Source organism: Pocillopora damicornis, chromosome 7, assembly GCF_964200805.1.
Source record: "Pocillopora damicornis chromosome 7, jaPocDami1.2, whole genome shotgun sequence".
In the NCBI taxonomy this organism is placed as follows: Eukaryota; Metazoa; Cnidaria; class Anthozoa; order Scleractinia; family Pocilloporidae; genus Pocillopora; species Pocillopora damicornis.
The window spans coordinates 23,790,018-23,807,805 of NC_142676.1; the positions used below are offsets into that span (position 1 = coordinate 23,790,018).

Below are 17,788 nucleotides of genomic sequence, written 5' to 3' on the forward strand. Positions count from 1 at the left end.
TCTCCGTCTTTACAGACTCGCGTCTGTCGCGCTCTTGGTCTAAAGTTACTCCAACCACACCTTTCTCACGCCAAAACTTTTCATCGTCTGTAACACGAAATAAACACATCCACAAAATATTGAGTGAAAACTAGTTTATTTTGCAATGATACGTTCCTCTAAAAAAATTTCTTCAGCTTTCGCACGTTTTAATTTTACGGACTACACTGTACATTGCCTTCTGTTTTGTGTTAAAGTTACCTTTGTCTATTAATCCCTCGCGGTTTTGTAAAGGCCCATCAGAACTTTACAGCTTTAGTTATCTTACTGAAAATAAGCTTAAAGGTGCATATCTTATGGCACAGAATATTTTACTGTTTGGAAACAAGGTTCAACCTCATGAATTCCAACCTGATGATGTGGCTCCTAAGTTCCAGGTGGACTTGATTAATTATTGCATTAGCCAACAAGAGCCACCAAACAGATGTCTGTAGGGCTGCATCATGTGTCTGGAGTTTTTGGATCAAACATTACACTCAGTTAACTACGTGCGCGGGAAAGACTCAGTTTCAGAGCTATGCCAATCTCGTTTTGAATACCGCGATCCATTTGGTCAGCTGCTCGGACGCAAGATTCTGTCGTCGAGCTCGCTTATCCTGTTCTGTGTTTTAGAGAAATTTTCAATTGAGTGCCGAAAGTAATGAAGAATTGTTTTGGGTTTGGCCTTCGCTCTGCGATAGGTCAAAGACAACTCGCGCCAGCTTCTCAACCAATAAATACAAACTAGAAGCAACCTCAACTTGGTCACTCGCGTTCCCGCGCCTCAAGCTGGTTGCCTGTCTTTGCTGAGTTCTGATTGGTTAATGATGTTAACCCTTTGCTGTGATTGGTAGTTGTGATTACTTTGATTTTGGTTTACAACATTCAATTGAAAACTGCTCTGTTTAATTCACCAGTCAATCCGCTGGACATGGATAACGAAGGCACTAGAAGCGAGATCGCACATGTGCAAACATTCCACTTTTTAACACCAAAATACAAAAGTGAAATTATTGAAATAGTCTTACTTAAATACTATAAACGGTAACTACGTTTCAGATCCTTTTAGCAGCTGTGAATGAACCATCCTTTCATTGACAATACAATCCTTGTACTAAAATTTAGGACAAACAACTTACAAATAACTTTCGACGTGGAATGTTGATCATTATTGATAAAATACAATATATAAGCAAACGTGTGCATTGAATTCTGCCTGTTATTTACTAGTCATTATAATTGCAACATTGGAATTTTTTTAGTGAAATTTTGGCAAAATATGACGATTCGTATCCCACCCACCCCTCCCGGACGTTTGCACTCCCAAAATTAGTCATTGCAAGTCAACATAGCGGGTAAGCGTAGGGCATGCGCGAGGGTATCAATTCTGGACGTCCGCACCCTAATTTTTCGCGAAATTTCTATCGAAAAATTAATAAACATTGTTCCGCAAAAGAAGCGAAGGAAAATTGAGACGTTCATAGAAATCTAAAAAGGGAAACAACAGTAGGAAAAAGGACACTTACACAAAGCTTATTCATGTACGGGTATCCTGTTGATTTAATATTTTGTTTTGAGCTTTACCGAAAAAAGTTGCAGACTTTTTAAAATACCGTGACGAACTAGCTTGTGTAATTACTTTTAACTCGAGTGAAACAACGTAGTCCTGATAGCCCTAAGGCACGCCACCCAACAACTTTCGCACAAGCGCAGACGTTTGACCGCTGTGTTTCGCTGGACAATGATCGAAAAACCTTGAAGAGTTTCAAACGTGGGGACAGTCTTTTTAACGAATAGCAACATGTCAGAAGCCTTTTTTTTTACTGACAAATAAAATATTAATTAATGACACGTATCTTATAATTATCTTAAAATGTAACCATGGCTTTTTTCACAGGAAACTTATACTTGTTTGAAGTTTGCGTTCAGTTGGTGACATTGGTGGGAAGAATCTGTTATTGGTCGGCCGCGCTGACTCCCGTGAGGGTTCCCTGTTTTGGCGCGCTTTTAGCTGCTCAGCGTACGCTTCCCATCTTGCGTCATCACTTTCGTGAGTAAGGTAGCGTTCTCCAACAGCCGCTTCCAGACTCCTTAGGTCCAACCAGGTTTGATAGTCCTGGGTAAGAGATGGATGAAAAAATTACTGAATGGGTCACACGATTTGAAACTGCTGATCGTGAAACCAGCAACTCATACGTCAAATAAGAGCTTGATAATGGGGAATGGATGTTTAAAATTGGAGAAAACAATGACTTACATTCAATAAAAATGAATTTATTATTAACGAAGATTAAAGGAATCGTTTCAAATAACCTCTTTTGAAATACGCAAACGTCCCCGGGATACTGTGCATCACATCTCGTCATCTTCTCATAGGGGAGTGGTCATTATTTGCCGCCTTGAGAGGGAGGGGGTGGGTGGGTGGTCGGATGTTGGGGGAAGGGAAAGATTTTGGTTGTGTCTATAGAACATTGACCTTATCCCCCCTCCTCACTCCTCCCCCCGCCCCCCCCCCCAAAAAAAAAAAAAAAAAATACCGGGATAATTAAGAATGGGCCCAAAGAAAGTCTCTTTACAATATCCAAGAGCTTATTTCTAAGTTGCTACATCAGGTGCTACAGAACTTGCTCTTTGTAACTCACCTGGAGCCACGAATGTATAAGCGACTTATCACAAGTGTAACGACATCTCTGTTTGACTTGTAAGAGATTGTTTATCAGATCAATTGCTAGAGAAGAGAAGAGAAGAATGATTCACATTGATGAATGAGAAACCATGATTAGACTAAGTTTTGTCGCTCTGAAAGTTTTAAACCAAGAAATGTACTGAAACTCACCTTCAGGCGAAATCTCCTGCCATGGATCGCGTGGATACATAAAATCAGCGTTGTGAATTTGATCTTGAATATCCTCTTCTTCATTGAACGGGAAAGTGCCGCTTAAACTGAAAAAGGACGGATTTCAGTCTATGTAATTTCAACTTAAGATCGGCTTGTCCCATGGCTGTCATTTACACCAATGTATACTAACGAAGAAAGTTACAATTTTCCCATGGTGTCGAGCAGAAGTTACGGTTTCGTAAGGAAGTTGTTTTAACAGACCCCTGATGTGTTAAAACGCATGTTGCTCCTCCCCCCCCCCCCCCGCCTTTACACCACCACCCTTTTCCAGTACCTCATCATTTGAGACAAGAGTCCAGAGCACTTTGCGGCGTAACGATTTAGCACCAAGTCTGTCAGATTCTCTATAAATGACATCTGCCTTAGACACGTTTAAGACACCCAGGTTTTGTACAGCGATCAGTCGTAGAAGAGCATATTTTCCAATTTGCTTGAATACATAAGTGCTTTCATTCATTTGCATAGTTGTGTGAATGGAAGGGTCTTATTCATCGTTGTGTCTGTGATACCGTGGAGAGACTCAAGACGTATTCCCCAGCTGTTTCAAGAAAGAACTTGAAGATGACTTCTACAGTGTGCGGCAAACGACGAAATAAACTTAAAATTCCGTCACTTAAATTCAATTCAGGAGAAAATTAGGGGAAAAAAAGCTATTCTAAGAAGTAAAGAAAGATATCATCATTTTAATATCACGGCTAAAGGAATTCTATAAAAGTAGTGGTTAAGCTCTCTATTGATTCTTACCTTACATAAACGACGACACCGACCGACCACATATCGAGCGATCTGTTGTATCCTTTATTGAGTAGGACCTCAGGGGCTAGGTAGGCTGGAGTCCCGACAACCGATCGACGGAACGATTTCTCTTCGATTATCCGAGCAAAACCGAAGTCGCACAGTTTGATCTGTTGAAGAGAACAAAAAAATCAGGCCTCGCCCGATAAGCTCCTGAATAGTAATAATGATAATAATAACGATAATGACAAGGATGATACTGATACCGATAATAATAATAATAATAATAATAATAATAATGATGATGATGATGATGATAATAATGATAATTATAATGATGATAATAACGATCTAGATATCTATCATGATCACGATAAGTGTAATGACTACATTAATAACAACAATCACTTGACATCTACAAATATTTCACAGTTTTGTTTTATATTCTTCTCATTCCACTATTTTTCAAAGCTTTCTACTCTTAACCATTGCCGTTCTCTAGAAAAAACAAGGCCCACAAATTTATTTCAAAAGAACAGCACTAACGGAACCTCACCTGTGGGAAACCACATTCGGATGATACTGACGATAACAGCACATTCTCTGGTTTTAAGTCACAATGAACAATATTTCGGCTGTGTAAATCTCTCAGAGCCACTAAAATCTGTACGCAAAGAAAAAAAAGAAAGAAAAAACGTAAAGCAAATCGAGATCATGTATCGTTGAGACAACATGACTCATTCAACATCTCTGCTTCTGGACCAAATCCGTCCATCAAGGAGAATGTTGCCATTGGCCGATGGAATACCTATCACCTTAAGAATCGTTGCTTAAAAAAAATACAGTAACAATGATGATAAAACTAGGGATCATTGTAAGTATCTGAGCCACTGTGAATCTACTCCCCCCCAACTCAACATTAACCCTAACTTTTTATTGGTTGACTATTGTTGATTCTAGGGGGAGTTTTAGATGCGAAGTTGCTTAGATACCGACATTGATCCAAAACTTAGGTCTGACAAAGAAAAATGTGTTGCTATTTCTCTCAAGTGGTGATGTCTGTCCGTGGGAAAATTTCAAGCATTTGTATTATTTTAGTGTAACACAGCATGCGAGGTATTTCACATCGTTCTCTTTATGAATGAACTAAGGTCTTCCTTCCACTCTCAATTTTTTTTTGCATTTGTGTCGCACCCTGTCGGAATCATCCCAAAGTCAGACCCAACTCATTCCACCCTGTCGGCGTGCATTGTAATTCAACCAAAGATCAAAGTTTTCCTCATTGTAAGCTGTTTCTCAGATTCGAATTTGTGTGCGTAAATATCGACCAATTACCGATGGATCTCTTAAAGCTACGTCGTCAGAATTGAGCTTTCGATGCAAGTTACCCTAGCTGCGTTTGCTAGGGAAAGTGAATTCATTTTACCTGTGTTATGAGGAATCTCGTGCATCTCTCGTCCAATCTTCCTTTGGCACTCGACAGAATAAGTTCCAACATGTCGCCTCGCATTTTTTCCATGACTACGAACACCTGAAAGACAGATGTTTAAACGTGAAATTTATTGTAAACATAGGGGGACCCGAGTCACACCACAGAAATTGGCTCGGTTTTTTCGGGCTTTTCCTGCGCACTCCGTGTGAGGTGTCTACATCCTTGATGATCCTTCTGTTGCTTTCATTTATTTTCATTCTTTTGCTGTTTTTCTTCCCAACCAAGTTATCATTCTGTTTCAAAAGGAACTTTCAACACGGAAAGCAATGATCCTTAATCCCCAGACTCCGCTCCTTAAATTCCTTCGACTGATGAGTAAAAAGCCTGTTTTGATGACATGAAAATCGACGAGCACTCTCCTAGAGAGCCAAACAGCGCCTATTTGTAAACTGATGCTTTTTCCGTTACACTGAGACCCATTTTATTCCTCCTTGTGAAATTCATAGAGTGAGCAACAGAAGCGGCAACCGAAATAAGTTACCCACGTTGAAGCAAGGTTTTCATTTGAGTCTCGGAAAAACTCTGGGATTGCTTTGTTTTTTGCTTCGCACTGTGATTGGTCAAAAAAACACTCGCGATGCACTTGGTCACCCGCGTTTTTTCCCGCGCTTCGCGTAGTTTACTTGTTTTTACTTAAAGTTCTGGTTGGCTGAGGTTTCTTGGTGTTGGTTTAATCCGCTCTCTTTCTAGCTGTACTTACCCTTTCAGGAGTTTCAAACATCTCTTCTAAATTCACTACACCTGGGTGGTTGACATGCTAAGGAAAATAAGATGAATAAAAAAAGTAACTTCATTAATGAAAACTTTTCATATGGCACGCTAAATAACGAAGGTTCTAGCCATACTCTCCAAAATGAACTAGGGCGTAATCTTTTTAATGCAAGCACCTTTGAAAAAGTTTTAAAAATTGGCAACAGTAAAAAGGGAAAGCACAGACAATGAGAAAAGCAGCGTATTACACACCTGAAGAATTCCTACTTCATTTTTCAATTGCGCTTCTTGTTTTGTAGGAAAGCGTTGTTTGTCAATGACTTTAATAGCTACATCTCGTCCACTTTCACGATGAACCCCTGTTAGTTTTACAAAAAAAAAAATCCACTGTCTCGCTTTCTTAAAAAGATTTGTAAGGTTGGTGTAAATTATTGAGTTATACCAAAATTGTTTTATTTCTTTTATTCCTCAGATAACCGCTGCATTCTGCTTATTAGGGGCACCTTTTTTTCGAGGACAGTACTTACTCGAGAGCATAAGGTTCACGTCAGGATTTCGACTTGGTAACAAAACTTTAGAAGATTATTTCCTACCTCCAAATACATTCAAAATAGTGACTGGGGTAAGGGATCTGAGTGCTCAATCTTACTTGACATGTACAAAAGGTGACTGATTTTTTCTGTTTAATACGAAATGAATGGCTCGGTGGGTAACTATACGGGTTACTAAAAGCTGAAGATAACCTCTTCTATGCATCAGTACCTCAGAGTTTGTCACAAACGAACTACGCCGCTAATGAAAATCTAATTAAATCTAATTAAAACACATACCTCCATAGACAATTCCAAACTGTCCTGATCCGAGAATTTCGTCAGGGAATACTTGGTACAGCTGACTAATGTCCTTCAAAAGAGAAACGAAAAAAGTTCTTATCTAATCAAGTATGTAAAAATAAGAACAAAATGCAACTATTTCGCATAACTTAAGAGCTGAAATAAAAGATTGTTGTTGATTGCTTGTTGCTATACGCTAAGTAAGGAGTGCGTGACCAAGAAACATTTTACAAACCAATGGAGCATCTTTCACTTTCTCCTCTTCGTCTGTAACTTCCATCTCTACGTCAGAATTACTAACACCTAAACACAATGGAAAGTTTAGTGCTAACTGAGAGCAGATCATTATAATTACATCATACCGTTTGTAAGAGCGCATTTCCTTCGAGCATCGTAAAACCAAACGTAAAGTAATCACTTTAGCCTATCGGAACAAGGATAATATCACAAGGAACCAATGAGAACTCAAGCGAAAACAGGCAAACCGCCTAAATCCAATCCAATCCAATCCTTTATTTAAACACGTGACACCTAGGAGTACAGAAGTACTCGTTTAAACGTGTACGTGTATTTCTATCCACCCAACCCAACCCAGGGGAGGACATCCATCACACAGTAATCTCGTGCGTGGGAAATTAACGTCTCCTACCCCAACCCCTGCAGGAGACGGGACCTCCGGCTTAACGTCTTATCCGAGAAGACGAAGCAAGGTGAGTGAAGCGACTTGCTTAAGGCCACAACGTAGTGCCCCATCCAGGACTCGAACCTGGGCCGTTCGACCCAGAGTCCGGCGCTCTGACCACTGGGCCACTCACGCCTCTTTAAAGCGCGGGAAAACGCGAGTAATCAAGTTGTCATTGGTTTTGCATCTGATTGGTCGAGTCGTCAAAGGGGAGGCGCGAGTTTCCTTGACCAATTAAATCGTACTGAGGCAAAAGCATTCAAATCCAACATTACTTGAGATTATCTTGTGTATGGATAACGACATCTACTGAGAAAAATCGCCTCCCAAGGTTTCAAGCAACTCGTCCTCAAGTTAAGGAGCTATGCTACTCTTAGCGCTTCTTGAAAAATTTAGCGTAGAAATGAAAGTTTTTTTTTAAGTCCGTTTTATTCTTGCCCATACTTAGATTATCAGTTGTTACCACGATGCTCTTCGCAAAGTAATACTTTGAAATCAAGTTACGATTTACTTTGCTAGGAGAGTGAAAAGACAAAAGTCACAACATCTCTGCGTATTGCTTATAACTTATGTCCGCTGTTTAAAATTACAGCCAAATTTCTACAGTCTGCACTTGTTGGAAATTGAGCAACGAAGTAGAGTGACGTAGACTCACCGTTGTTGCTTGAGGGGCAAACACTCGTGGTCGGTGTCACACAACCTGGCATAAGAGCAGAGCGCGTGACACTAGCCCAGGCCTGCCCCGCCACTGCTCCTACTCCACTGTCAGGGTCTGGGGTCTCGTTTTCGTCTTCAACTTGCCCCACGTAGTACACCATGTCCCTTGTCTTCATTTCAAAACAGTGCGGAGCTCGAGTGGCGTCTGTCGCCAGAGGGTCAATATTAGAATCAACTGACAGTATTTCAGACAGTTGAATATCCTGTGAGAGATGGAAGAAGATAAAAAATATAACCTAGAATGTCATGAACTAACTGATTATCATAATTATACAAAATGTGGTGTTTTACAAGGATTACCAGCCGTGAAAAAGCTGGAGCTACACAGTGTAAAATTACGATATTTTTTAAGTGTGTTTAACATCGCCAATCAGCTGCTGACAAGTCACTCGCCTTTCATGCCACACTGTCAAGTTGATGAATGGACGTACAATAAATTGTTTATGTGGAATTTCTCTTCTCGTGTTCAGTGTGAGTGTTATCGAACGTGTGAGAAATTGAGTAGAACACTCGAAAAGAAATTCCACATCTACGTGGGCCTTTGTATCATTCTCTATTCATTTATTGTGTTTTCAATGATCAATTTGTTGAATTCTTCACAATGAATGTATTAATTCACTATTTTGTTTCTGCCATGTTTGATCAAGAATTATCAGATAAGTCAAAGGTGCAGTGAATCGATTTCATTGTTCACAGCAACAATATCCTCTTCGCCTTACCACTGGAAAGCTAACTTCATGAGAAAAATCAGAAGTTTAAATCGGGCTTTGTGGGTTTATAATTATGCTGAGCAAGTGATTTTAAAAGAGGAGACTTTTTGCATTTTCAGCAAACTTGACTTCTAATCAAAACCGATAAGTATTTTAAATTTGTGATTCTTGATGTTTCAAAACTTTTGGAAGAATAATTTGCCACCCTGTGTTGTTAACTAATGAATTTGTGTCATCACCAACTGCTATTCATCATAAAATAATAAAACTTAACAAAGAACAAACCTTGTAATATCTACTGCTAGTTGAATCTTGGAATAGTGTCAAACACTTTGTGTCTAGTCTCCAGTAGTGTCTTTTCCTCTAAAAACCAAATTTGAAATTATAACTTCATTTAAGAAATCAGTAAAAAAGAATTGACAAACTGAATTCACTGGACAAAGTCGTAGCCAAAGAGTAAAAAAAAAAAACTTGAAATGAACACACTGTTCATAGTTCTTAAAACACCTTGTTTGAATATGAGCTTAGAGATAAGAATTAGTCATGGTCTCATGCACACATGTACATTTAAGGTCAATTTGGCATAGACAACAAATGCACGTCATTTGAAACAAAGTTGTCCTATGGTTGTGCTGCATGGAGGAGCCTGCTGTGGTAAGAACTCAAGCTAACCTTAAATTGATCCCTGAGGAGTGAATAGTTTTGAATGTCATGCTACACTAACATGCTCAACTTGAAATTAATGAACAAAGTTAGTTTGGCACAAATATAGTGCAATACTTGGAACAGAATTGACACAGCACAATAACCCTTTAAGTCCCTAGACTTCAAAAAAAATTTTCATTACTGTCTCCTGTACAATTCTCGTGATTTTAGTTTAGAGAATTTGGTATTGGACCAACTGATAATCCCCAAATTGATATCTTCCTTTATTCTCATCATTTGTCTGCTTGATATTGTATTGATATTGTAAGGAGAAATCCTCTCTTGGTCACTGATGAGGGTGAAAGGGTTAAATGCCAACAAAACATATGCCACACCTGAGTATCCTTGCTAGTAAAATGCACCATCCATCCCTGCTTCAACACTTTTGATCCTTTTCTTTTGGTATGCTTCACAGATACAACAATCCGTTGGAGTGGAATGTTGTTGCTCATTGTAGGAGTCAGCTGAGGCAACTCACTGTCTGGTGATGAGGGACTAGTTGGTTCAAAGTCCTCTTGGCTGCTGCGACTTGCTAATTCAATTTCTCTTTCATTCTCACTTAACTCTTGTTCATTTGGAATGTCATTTGAAAGATCCATTTCTGACAAACTTTCAGAAATGGCACCTGAATCAGAAGAGCCAAGAGACCCTGCAGCATGAAAAACTCTTGGTTGTATCTTTGGTTGGATAATGATAATTTTAATTTATTTAGAGTTTAAGGGTTTTAAAACCCTTTAACTCCAAGTAGTGATTAACATGTAACCTCTCCCTACAATATTCCTACATTATCCAGCAAACAATTAATGAGAATACAAAAACTTATCAGGTAGAAGTTGTTATCTTGATCTTACCACAAATTCTCATAACTAATTTACAAGGAAATGTGTAGCAGCTAGAGGGGAGAATTATCAATCAGATCTTGAAAGCTGATGGGTTAAAACTTAGAAGGAATATATGGTATTGGTAGGGGGAGGAAATTTCAGACCTAGGGATCCACAGAATTAAAAAAACAACCACTGTTTACATTTGTTTTCATGTAAAACTTAAATTATCAGAATCACTTATTTTTTATTTACCTGTTTCTACCATTGCCCCCTCACCCAAACAAGTCTTGCCAACAAACTTCTCACACTTTCGATGGCAGTTATATTTACAATCTGCAATTATTCAAAAGAAGAATATCAGTCAGTTGATGACTCAATAGTACAAATTAAGAAAAGCAATATTGACTTTCAATTGCTCATGTCAATTTTATTCAAAGGATCACAAAGAGGAATACCTTTACGGGAATTGCCATTTTAGACATTAACAAGATTCTAGTTGAACATCCACAAAATCTTTAATCAGTAGAAATGTGTCTAGGGATACTTAGTTTTACATGCCCGTATAGATGTTTGCTTCCCCATCTAAATGTTATTTAATTCAGTTTCCCAAGCACTTTTGCTACCAACAGCAGCTATTGGTTTGCTCAAAGGCTTGACCTTTGTTTGGAGCACTCAACAAGGAGCATTCAGATTTCCTTTTCCTTTACATTTCTTACTTTGAATTCCTATTTTCATCAATACACAATCTTAACATTCACAAAATATAAAATGTGGAATGAATTTATCCCTTACCTTTACACTGTAACCCTTGACGGAATAGGCCCTTTAACTGTGAAAAGACAATAAATAGCCAATGTTGGATCTTGGCAATAACAATAACTCACGTGTAAGCATCCAATGAATGTAACTTTGTTTACAAGCAACCTTATCTCAATAGGCAGTCCTAATTGTCTAAAATAACCTTTAAAGTTACAACTTGTTTTCATAAATGGAAATGAATATTGAATCTTCTATGGACAATTCTTCATTTCCATCATTTTAACAACAACTTGCTTTACCATGATTAGAGTTTCCTTTAAGAATTACTTTAAAACTTTTAAGACAACTTCTCTAGTCTGCTACTGGTCAAAAGCAACCAGCCTCTATGGTCTAAGGAGTGCTAATTTTGAACATAATGTAGTTTCAAAGGAACTCTATGATTTATCACAAAGTCATTTTTCCTACCAGTTTTTTGCAAAAGTGGCACACTGTAGGCTTTTTATAGGAATGAACCACGAATGAGTGAGGTATTTGTAATTGGATTCTACCAGACAGCATTCTGTCAATCCAGATTGGACGACCACTCCAAGTTGCCCTTCTGTCTCTTGATGAAGGAAGGCTCTCGGAAAAGGAATTGGAGTGCTGGATCAAGAATGCTGAATCATTTGGGCCACTGACCTGAGAAGCTGGCCTCGGAAGAGTATGTGAATGTAGAGCCATGTTTAATCCAGAAGCACTGTTGCGATGTCTTGAATCTGAACAATTATTTGGTATCTTGAATGCACATTTTTTGTGATAGTTACCACCACATCCTGTGAAAGTAAAGGTAACAGTCCTTGCTCTTTTTCAAAGTCTTCCATTTTCTTACAATATCCTTTTTACCGAACATGACCAAGTAAAGAAACATGCCCAGCTGCTACTGTATGGTTTGCCATGGTAAGTAGAGAAATATTTTTAAAAGGAATAAATTTGTAGCTAAAGTTGTCAATACAGCATATGATCATTAACAAAATGGTGACCTTTTCATTTCTAAGTGATGTGATTTAAGCTAGAGAGAAACAAACATTTTCATATGGGGGTGGGGTGGGGGGAGGGGGAGGGGGAGGGAGTAGTGACAAAGTCATAGTTCTGAAAATTGTTTGACAAACAGAAAGTCTTTCACTTTCAGAGGTTACCATGTGTTCATTTCTTATTAAAATGTTATTACAATGTCAAGTAATTAGGCACTGATATAAAAAACTGTATACAGAACAGATCAAGCAGATGTTATCTTGATAAAAGTCCAGATTTTTGTCAGCATTTATCAAAGAAATGTAGGGACTTCTGTTGCAAGAATCCATTTTTAGATCCTGAGAATGAAAGAGTACCATATCAATAATAACTAGAGATTGTACCTTCACATTTGATTCCTTGTCTTACAAGGCCAAACAACATTTCACCACAAAAGTCACAAAATGTTGGAGATCTGTATGAATGAACAATCAGCATGTGAGGACGAATAATGGTCTCATCTGCTGGGACTTTAGCTGAAAAAAAAAAAAAAAAAATCAACAAAGAAGAAAATTATTCAAAATACTTAAAAAAGGTAAAAGGAATTATTATCATAATGATAATAATCAACACCATTATTGACATTTATTTCATTTAACTTCAAAATTTAGAGAATTTAAAACATAATTGAAATATCAGAGACTCCCATCTCAAGTACCATTAACACTGCATCCTTAAAAGTGCCTCCCCATCCCCACCCTCTTCTCTGCCGTAAGTTTGTCCCTTTAAAACTAAACCAGTTACGGTGACAAGTGTATTAAGGCAAAACTAAGAAAAATTTCATCTTGTCAACTTAATTAACTTTATCCTAATTTCTTCCTGGTCATGGTCTGATTCAAACGATGCTGTTCATGCCTGGAATACATAACATCATAATTTTCTAAGATGTCAAGTTGCATCACACCCACAATTTGCATCACACCCACCCACTGACCACTTATAAACCCATATAGACCTCTTGCTGGGGAAATAACATAATCATATTTCACATATAAGTAATTAGAGTGAAACATTTTCTCTTGGCAGCAAACCCAGTTTTTAAGCTGACATACCTGAAACAACAACTTCAATAACAGAGCCTTCATGCAACTGGTCCACGCTGGTTAACTTCTCCAATATGTTAGTTGTGGAATAGTTATGTATAAACATGATCACTTTGTCTGCTATGCCAATGCAAGAGTGGTCTGGGAACTGATTGGGAAAAAAATAAAGAGGAAAGAAACACAGCTAAATGACACAAAACAGTCTGTGATCCAAAATTTCCCACACAACATTAAGCACAATGTTATAAGCACAATGCACTATGAGTGTTATAATCAAAATAGGTTATTAGTTAAATTGTGAAAAAGTCCTGAGCCTAGTTTGTTCTGCTGCTGAAGCATATGTTTGTTTTGTATCATGAGCCAAGAGACCCTTGTTTATTTTTCAATCACAGATTTTACTTTTTGAAAAAGCTTCGAAAGATATAATTCCATACACTGATGGGATGCTGATCTACAGAGGGTGACCCTCTAACCCCTGTATATTAAATCAGTTTTCCTTGATAATTTCTTACAGTATTTACCCTCCTGGACATTGTGGAAAGAGAAGTACTGTGGGTGTTTCTCTCATGAACTAAACATGAATTATCATTACTCTGTCAAGCATTGTGGCATATTTTGCAGGCCTAACCTTTTAACTCCCAAGATCTCTTTAGTAATTCTCCTTACTGTCTGCTATTTAGTTCTTGTGATGTTAGTTTGGAGAATTTGGTATTGGATCAACTAATGATCCCTTAGTTCACATTTTTCTTTATTCTCATCACTTGTCTACTGGATATTGTATTGATATTGTAAGGAGAAATTCTGTCTTGGTCACTCGTGGAAAGTTTAAGCATTAAATAGCTTGCAAGCTAGGGTAACTGTTCATACTCTTTTGTCGTCATTTTTATAAGTTCTTATTTGCTCAAGGCCCTCCAAAGTCATAGTTATAATGATACTACTACTAATAATAATAATACTATCATCATCATCATAAAACTGTTGATGTTCTTTGACCTAAATGTTTTGGGCCCCTCTAAGTGCCCATTTTAACTTGATCTGTTAAACTCTGAGAAGAGGCCTGAGCATATGGACTCTATTGATTTACTAACACATCATAACTTGACACCAGAAATTTTCTACAGGAGCACAGCAGGAGAGTACTGCAGTTTATTGGTGTAATGCCTCTGCCATTACTATTTTGTTTTCATTCTCATGGTAAATTTATTATGTATCAATTGGGTAAGTGTAGTAAAACTCCCCAAAATAGCACTTAGTAATCAACCAGTTGCCCGTATCACCTGTAAGACAGGCTTCATCAAATCTTACTGAGGGAATGTAGAGAAACATAAGCCAACAAAAAAGATGCTTTAAATTGAACTGTTTGGGTGAAAAAAAAATTGATTTGCCACTTAGAACAAAGAGTTGCAATGAAATTGGGAAGATAACATAATGTGTTTGACTCTTTAACACAAGTAACCCAAACTCAAGGCAAAAAAAAAAAACTTGTCAAAATAATCCATTTTACATCAGGATAATTGGATTTTCAAGTTCATTATCCCAATCATACCACACACAAACCCTTTCATATCGACCGACGACAGATGTGTACTTCAAACACAGGCTGACTGCCGTCATGCTTAAGGATCCAGCAGTGATAGTTCGTCAGGAGCAGGACTTTACTCAAGAAAGATCATAACCAGTTTAAGAAATGCCTTAAGTTGTTTATGCTTGAGATATCAAATTTCAGATCCTAAAAATAGTTCATTGTGCACTAGGATATAATGCAAGTAGAATGAAAATGCAACAGTGTGCATTTACCTGCTTCTTCTGCTTGTAAATTTTCACAGAACAAAGCTCAATCTAAACAGCTGGTATTCATTCATGAGATCATTTTCAATTTGCAAATTGCTGAATTTGACATACAGCATCAAAGGGAAAAATTTTCTTTCAAGTATAAGCAAATAAGAATTTTTTTCACACTTGAAGTAGTAAAAGCATTGTTTAGTTTTAGTAAATTCGTCTTAAACACTCAAACTACAGTAGCGGGGTTTTTATTCCTTTGATTTAACAATAAGAAAAAAAAAAACCAAAATAGGAGAAAATAAACAAACTTGCCTAATTTCCAGGTCTTTGACGAACATTCTGATTAAAATTTAGAGCGATACAAACTCTAGCAAAGCCTGTTGAAATGACATATACGTGCGAAGTTCGTGATCGAACCGAGCTTTTGATGTTGAATATATTTTTGGTTATAAATGTGACATTTGCAGGTGCACGCGACAAAACGCCTCCAGAATTGGCAATATCGACGTTATTTGAATATCTACGACGACAAATGAACCTATCTAATGACTGTTCAACTGAGAAGAACCCGTAGTTAAAAGAAAAAACTTAAAGGAAAAAACAGGAAGTTATTGGCGCTGGTGTGGCGACAAACGCACCGATACACAGCATAAATCGACATCGCCTATTTCGTGTCTCTTTGATGACCGATCCATTGCACTAATTTGCCAATTTCCCAAAAAGAGGAATCTGGTTGATGCAAAATGGTTTATGAAGCTAGACGTTAACCAGGGGTATAGAAAAATTGTACACATAGCGATTTAGAGTCTAGTTACACTTGAACAATATGAACAACCGTCCACAAACTTTGAAAACTTTAACAACTAAGAACATTACCACTTGCAGATAAGATCACTTTAGACCGGTTTAAATTGACGGAAACTCTGAGCCGAGAGACCCTTGTTCATTTTTCATTCACAGATTTTAATTTTCGAAAAAAACTTCGAAAGATATTACTCCGTACGCTAGAATGGTTTAGTGTCTTGGATGAATGACCCATGCCGCGTGACAGCAAATAGTCGTTGATGGTTCTTCACGTTGTTTTCGCTATCGACTGTCGCTCACGAACAAGGGGCGGTCGGAGAAAATCGAGATATACAACCACTAAACATGCTATAATCGGCCATGCGGTCTGTCGTGGTGAATATTTAAACAAAACACGATTTAAATAAAAGGGCCCTCTAAAAGACACGGACACAAACTGTCATTTTACATCCTGTGAGCTCGCAACCGTTAAATAAACTATAAAAACAAAAAAATTATTGACCATCAAAGTCACCATCTATTTTCTGTAGTTGGCGGCGAACTCGATGACTAATAAGCAGTCGGTGATATTAAAGAGTGACTTTACGAGCCAAGATAAAGATTTGTTCCTTGTGCGATCAGCAGAAAATATAAGCTTGAGAATTAAAGATCCGAATGATCGAATCTTGTTCTTTCCCCCGAATTAAAAGTAACAGAAACGTCAGCAGTTGGATGCTATATTTCTCACGGATAAACCCTAAAAGAGAGCAACTGTGGTTGAACCAAAATGCTGGCGATTAAATAAGCTTAATTATACCTTTTGATCGAGGAACGAATGTGCCAGTTCTCTTAACGCCGACATATCCTTTCCTTCAAATCCATACGTTTCCCTTGCCAAGCCGCATTGGAAGGAAATTCCTCTCCGCGGATAGACAGGCTCAGTCATAGCTGTACACACAAATCATCAAAGAATATTCTCTAAACATCAATCACACACAACCCAAAAGGCGATAAATTTCGCTGACCAAAGAGTTATTACTCGCTACTGTCTCTACTAGAAATATTTCCCTAACAATATGGGCGACAACATTGTCACGTGACAGCTACATATTGCCCGGCAGAAAAAAAAAGAGAGGAACGTATTTCCGGTAATTTTAACTTCCGGTATTGTTTGAAGGGTAAAATTGTATGATCATAATACACAAAAGCAAACAAGCAAAGAAACGGAAATAAATGGTTGAACTGATAAACGTACGTCCAGTGTAATAACGCCTAATATAGCAAATGAAATGAAAGACTATAAGCTCGCCAACCTGCAATTGTTCATCATTTGCAACAAAAATGGAATGTGAGATCTTTCAATCTTTTATGACTGCTCAATACAGAGTACAATATAACAATCAAACTGCAAGTTTTATGTACACGCAATTTCGTGGGTAAAGAAATTCGATAGTTCAAGAAATTTGCTTTAAAGTATTTTTCCTGAAAAGCCCCTTTTCTCATTTCTTGCTTTTTCAATGAACTTCCGCGATTTGCCGTAACGAATTTGGTTAGGTTGACACTGATGACGTAAGTCCCTCTTCTCAATAACGTCAGAGCAAATGTAATAATAGGAATCTGACGTCACAGAAATACGCTCTATAGACAAAAATAATGGTTTACGAGCAAGACAGCAAATAGACCATCCAGTTCTATAAACAGCTCGCAGTCACGGTTAAGGCTGCGACTCTATACATCTAGAGTGGTTTACTCTCGTTTCGTCTAGAAAAGCCTGCAATGGAGAGTCGCAAATTTGACTGTTACTAATGTTTTGTGAAGTATTACACCGATTTGAAATGACATATTGTGCGATAACCATGCTATCTAACATTGACGAAGTCTAAATAATTTGCGGCAAAGGAATTCGAAACTACTCTGATAACTTATTACCGCCAGGGGTATTCCCTTACCTGAAAATAGAACATTCTTTTAAGCTTCATTGAGCGCTGTTAGCTCACGCATTTCTAGTACAGAATGTCACAAGTGCAAGTGAAGGGAATGCTGGT

At 37.8% G+C, this 17,788-nt stretch overlaps 1 protein-coding gene across 3 annotated transcripts; it reads right to left on the reverse strand.

Annotated features, from left to right (window-relative positions):
• Positions 1 to 119: 119 nt before the first annotated feature.
• Positions 120 to 16,844, reverse strand: LOC113682227 (serine/threonine-protein kinase D3). Of its 3 annotated transcripts, none has more exons than XM_089212424.1 (19): positions 16,561 to 16,844; positions 13,188 to 13,326; positions 12,480 to 12,611; positions 11,551 to 11,897; positions 11,119 to 11,155; positions 10,579 to 10,659; positions 9,838 to 10,151; positions 9,083 to 9,160; positions 8,026 to 8,290; positions 6,924 to 6,991; positions 6,686 to 6,758; positions 6,108 to 6,214; positions 5,845 to 5,901; positions 5,079 to 5,183; positions 4,209 to 4,316; positions 3,662 to 3,822; positions 2,855 to 2,961; positions 2,661 to 2,746; positions 120 to 2,134 (listed from the first exon to the last, which is right to left on the reverse strand). In XM_089212424.1, exons 1-19 carry the CDS (start codon positions 16,687 to 16,689, stop codon positions 1,910 to 1,912), a joined length of 2,619 nt encoding a protein of 872 aa, XP_089068550.1. In that variant the 5' UTR covers positions 16,690 to 16,844; the 3' UTR covers positions 120 to 1,909. The 3 variants fall into 3 exon arrangements, with proteins under 3 accessions (XP_089068550.1, XP_089068551.1, XP_089068553.1); XM_089212425.1 differs by having other exon boundaries at positions 9,838 to 10,127; positions 16,561 to 16,826; XM_089212427.1 differs by having other exon boundaries at positions 11,764 to 11,897; positions 16,561 to 16,825.
• Between the last annotated feature and the right edge of the window lie 944 nt (positions 16,845 to 17,788).

Bases quoted from the DNA above. Each gene is read 5' to 3' on its own strand.
- LOC113682227 (XM_089212424.1), bottom strand. From the start codon at position 16,689: ATGACTGAGCCTGTCTATCCGCGGAGAGGAATTTCCTTCCAATGCGGC. The intron at 13,327-16,560 runs GTATAATTAAGC...TTTCCCAATCAG, and splicing joins ATTCGTTCCTCGATCAAAAG to TTCCCAGACCACTCTTGCAT. The intron at 4,317-5,078 runs GTAAAATGAATT...CTTTGCGTACAG, and splicing joins CGAGATTCCTCATAACACAG to ATTTTAGTGGCTCTGAGAGA.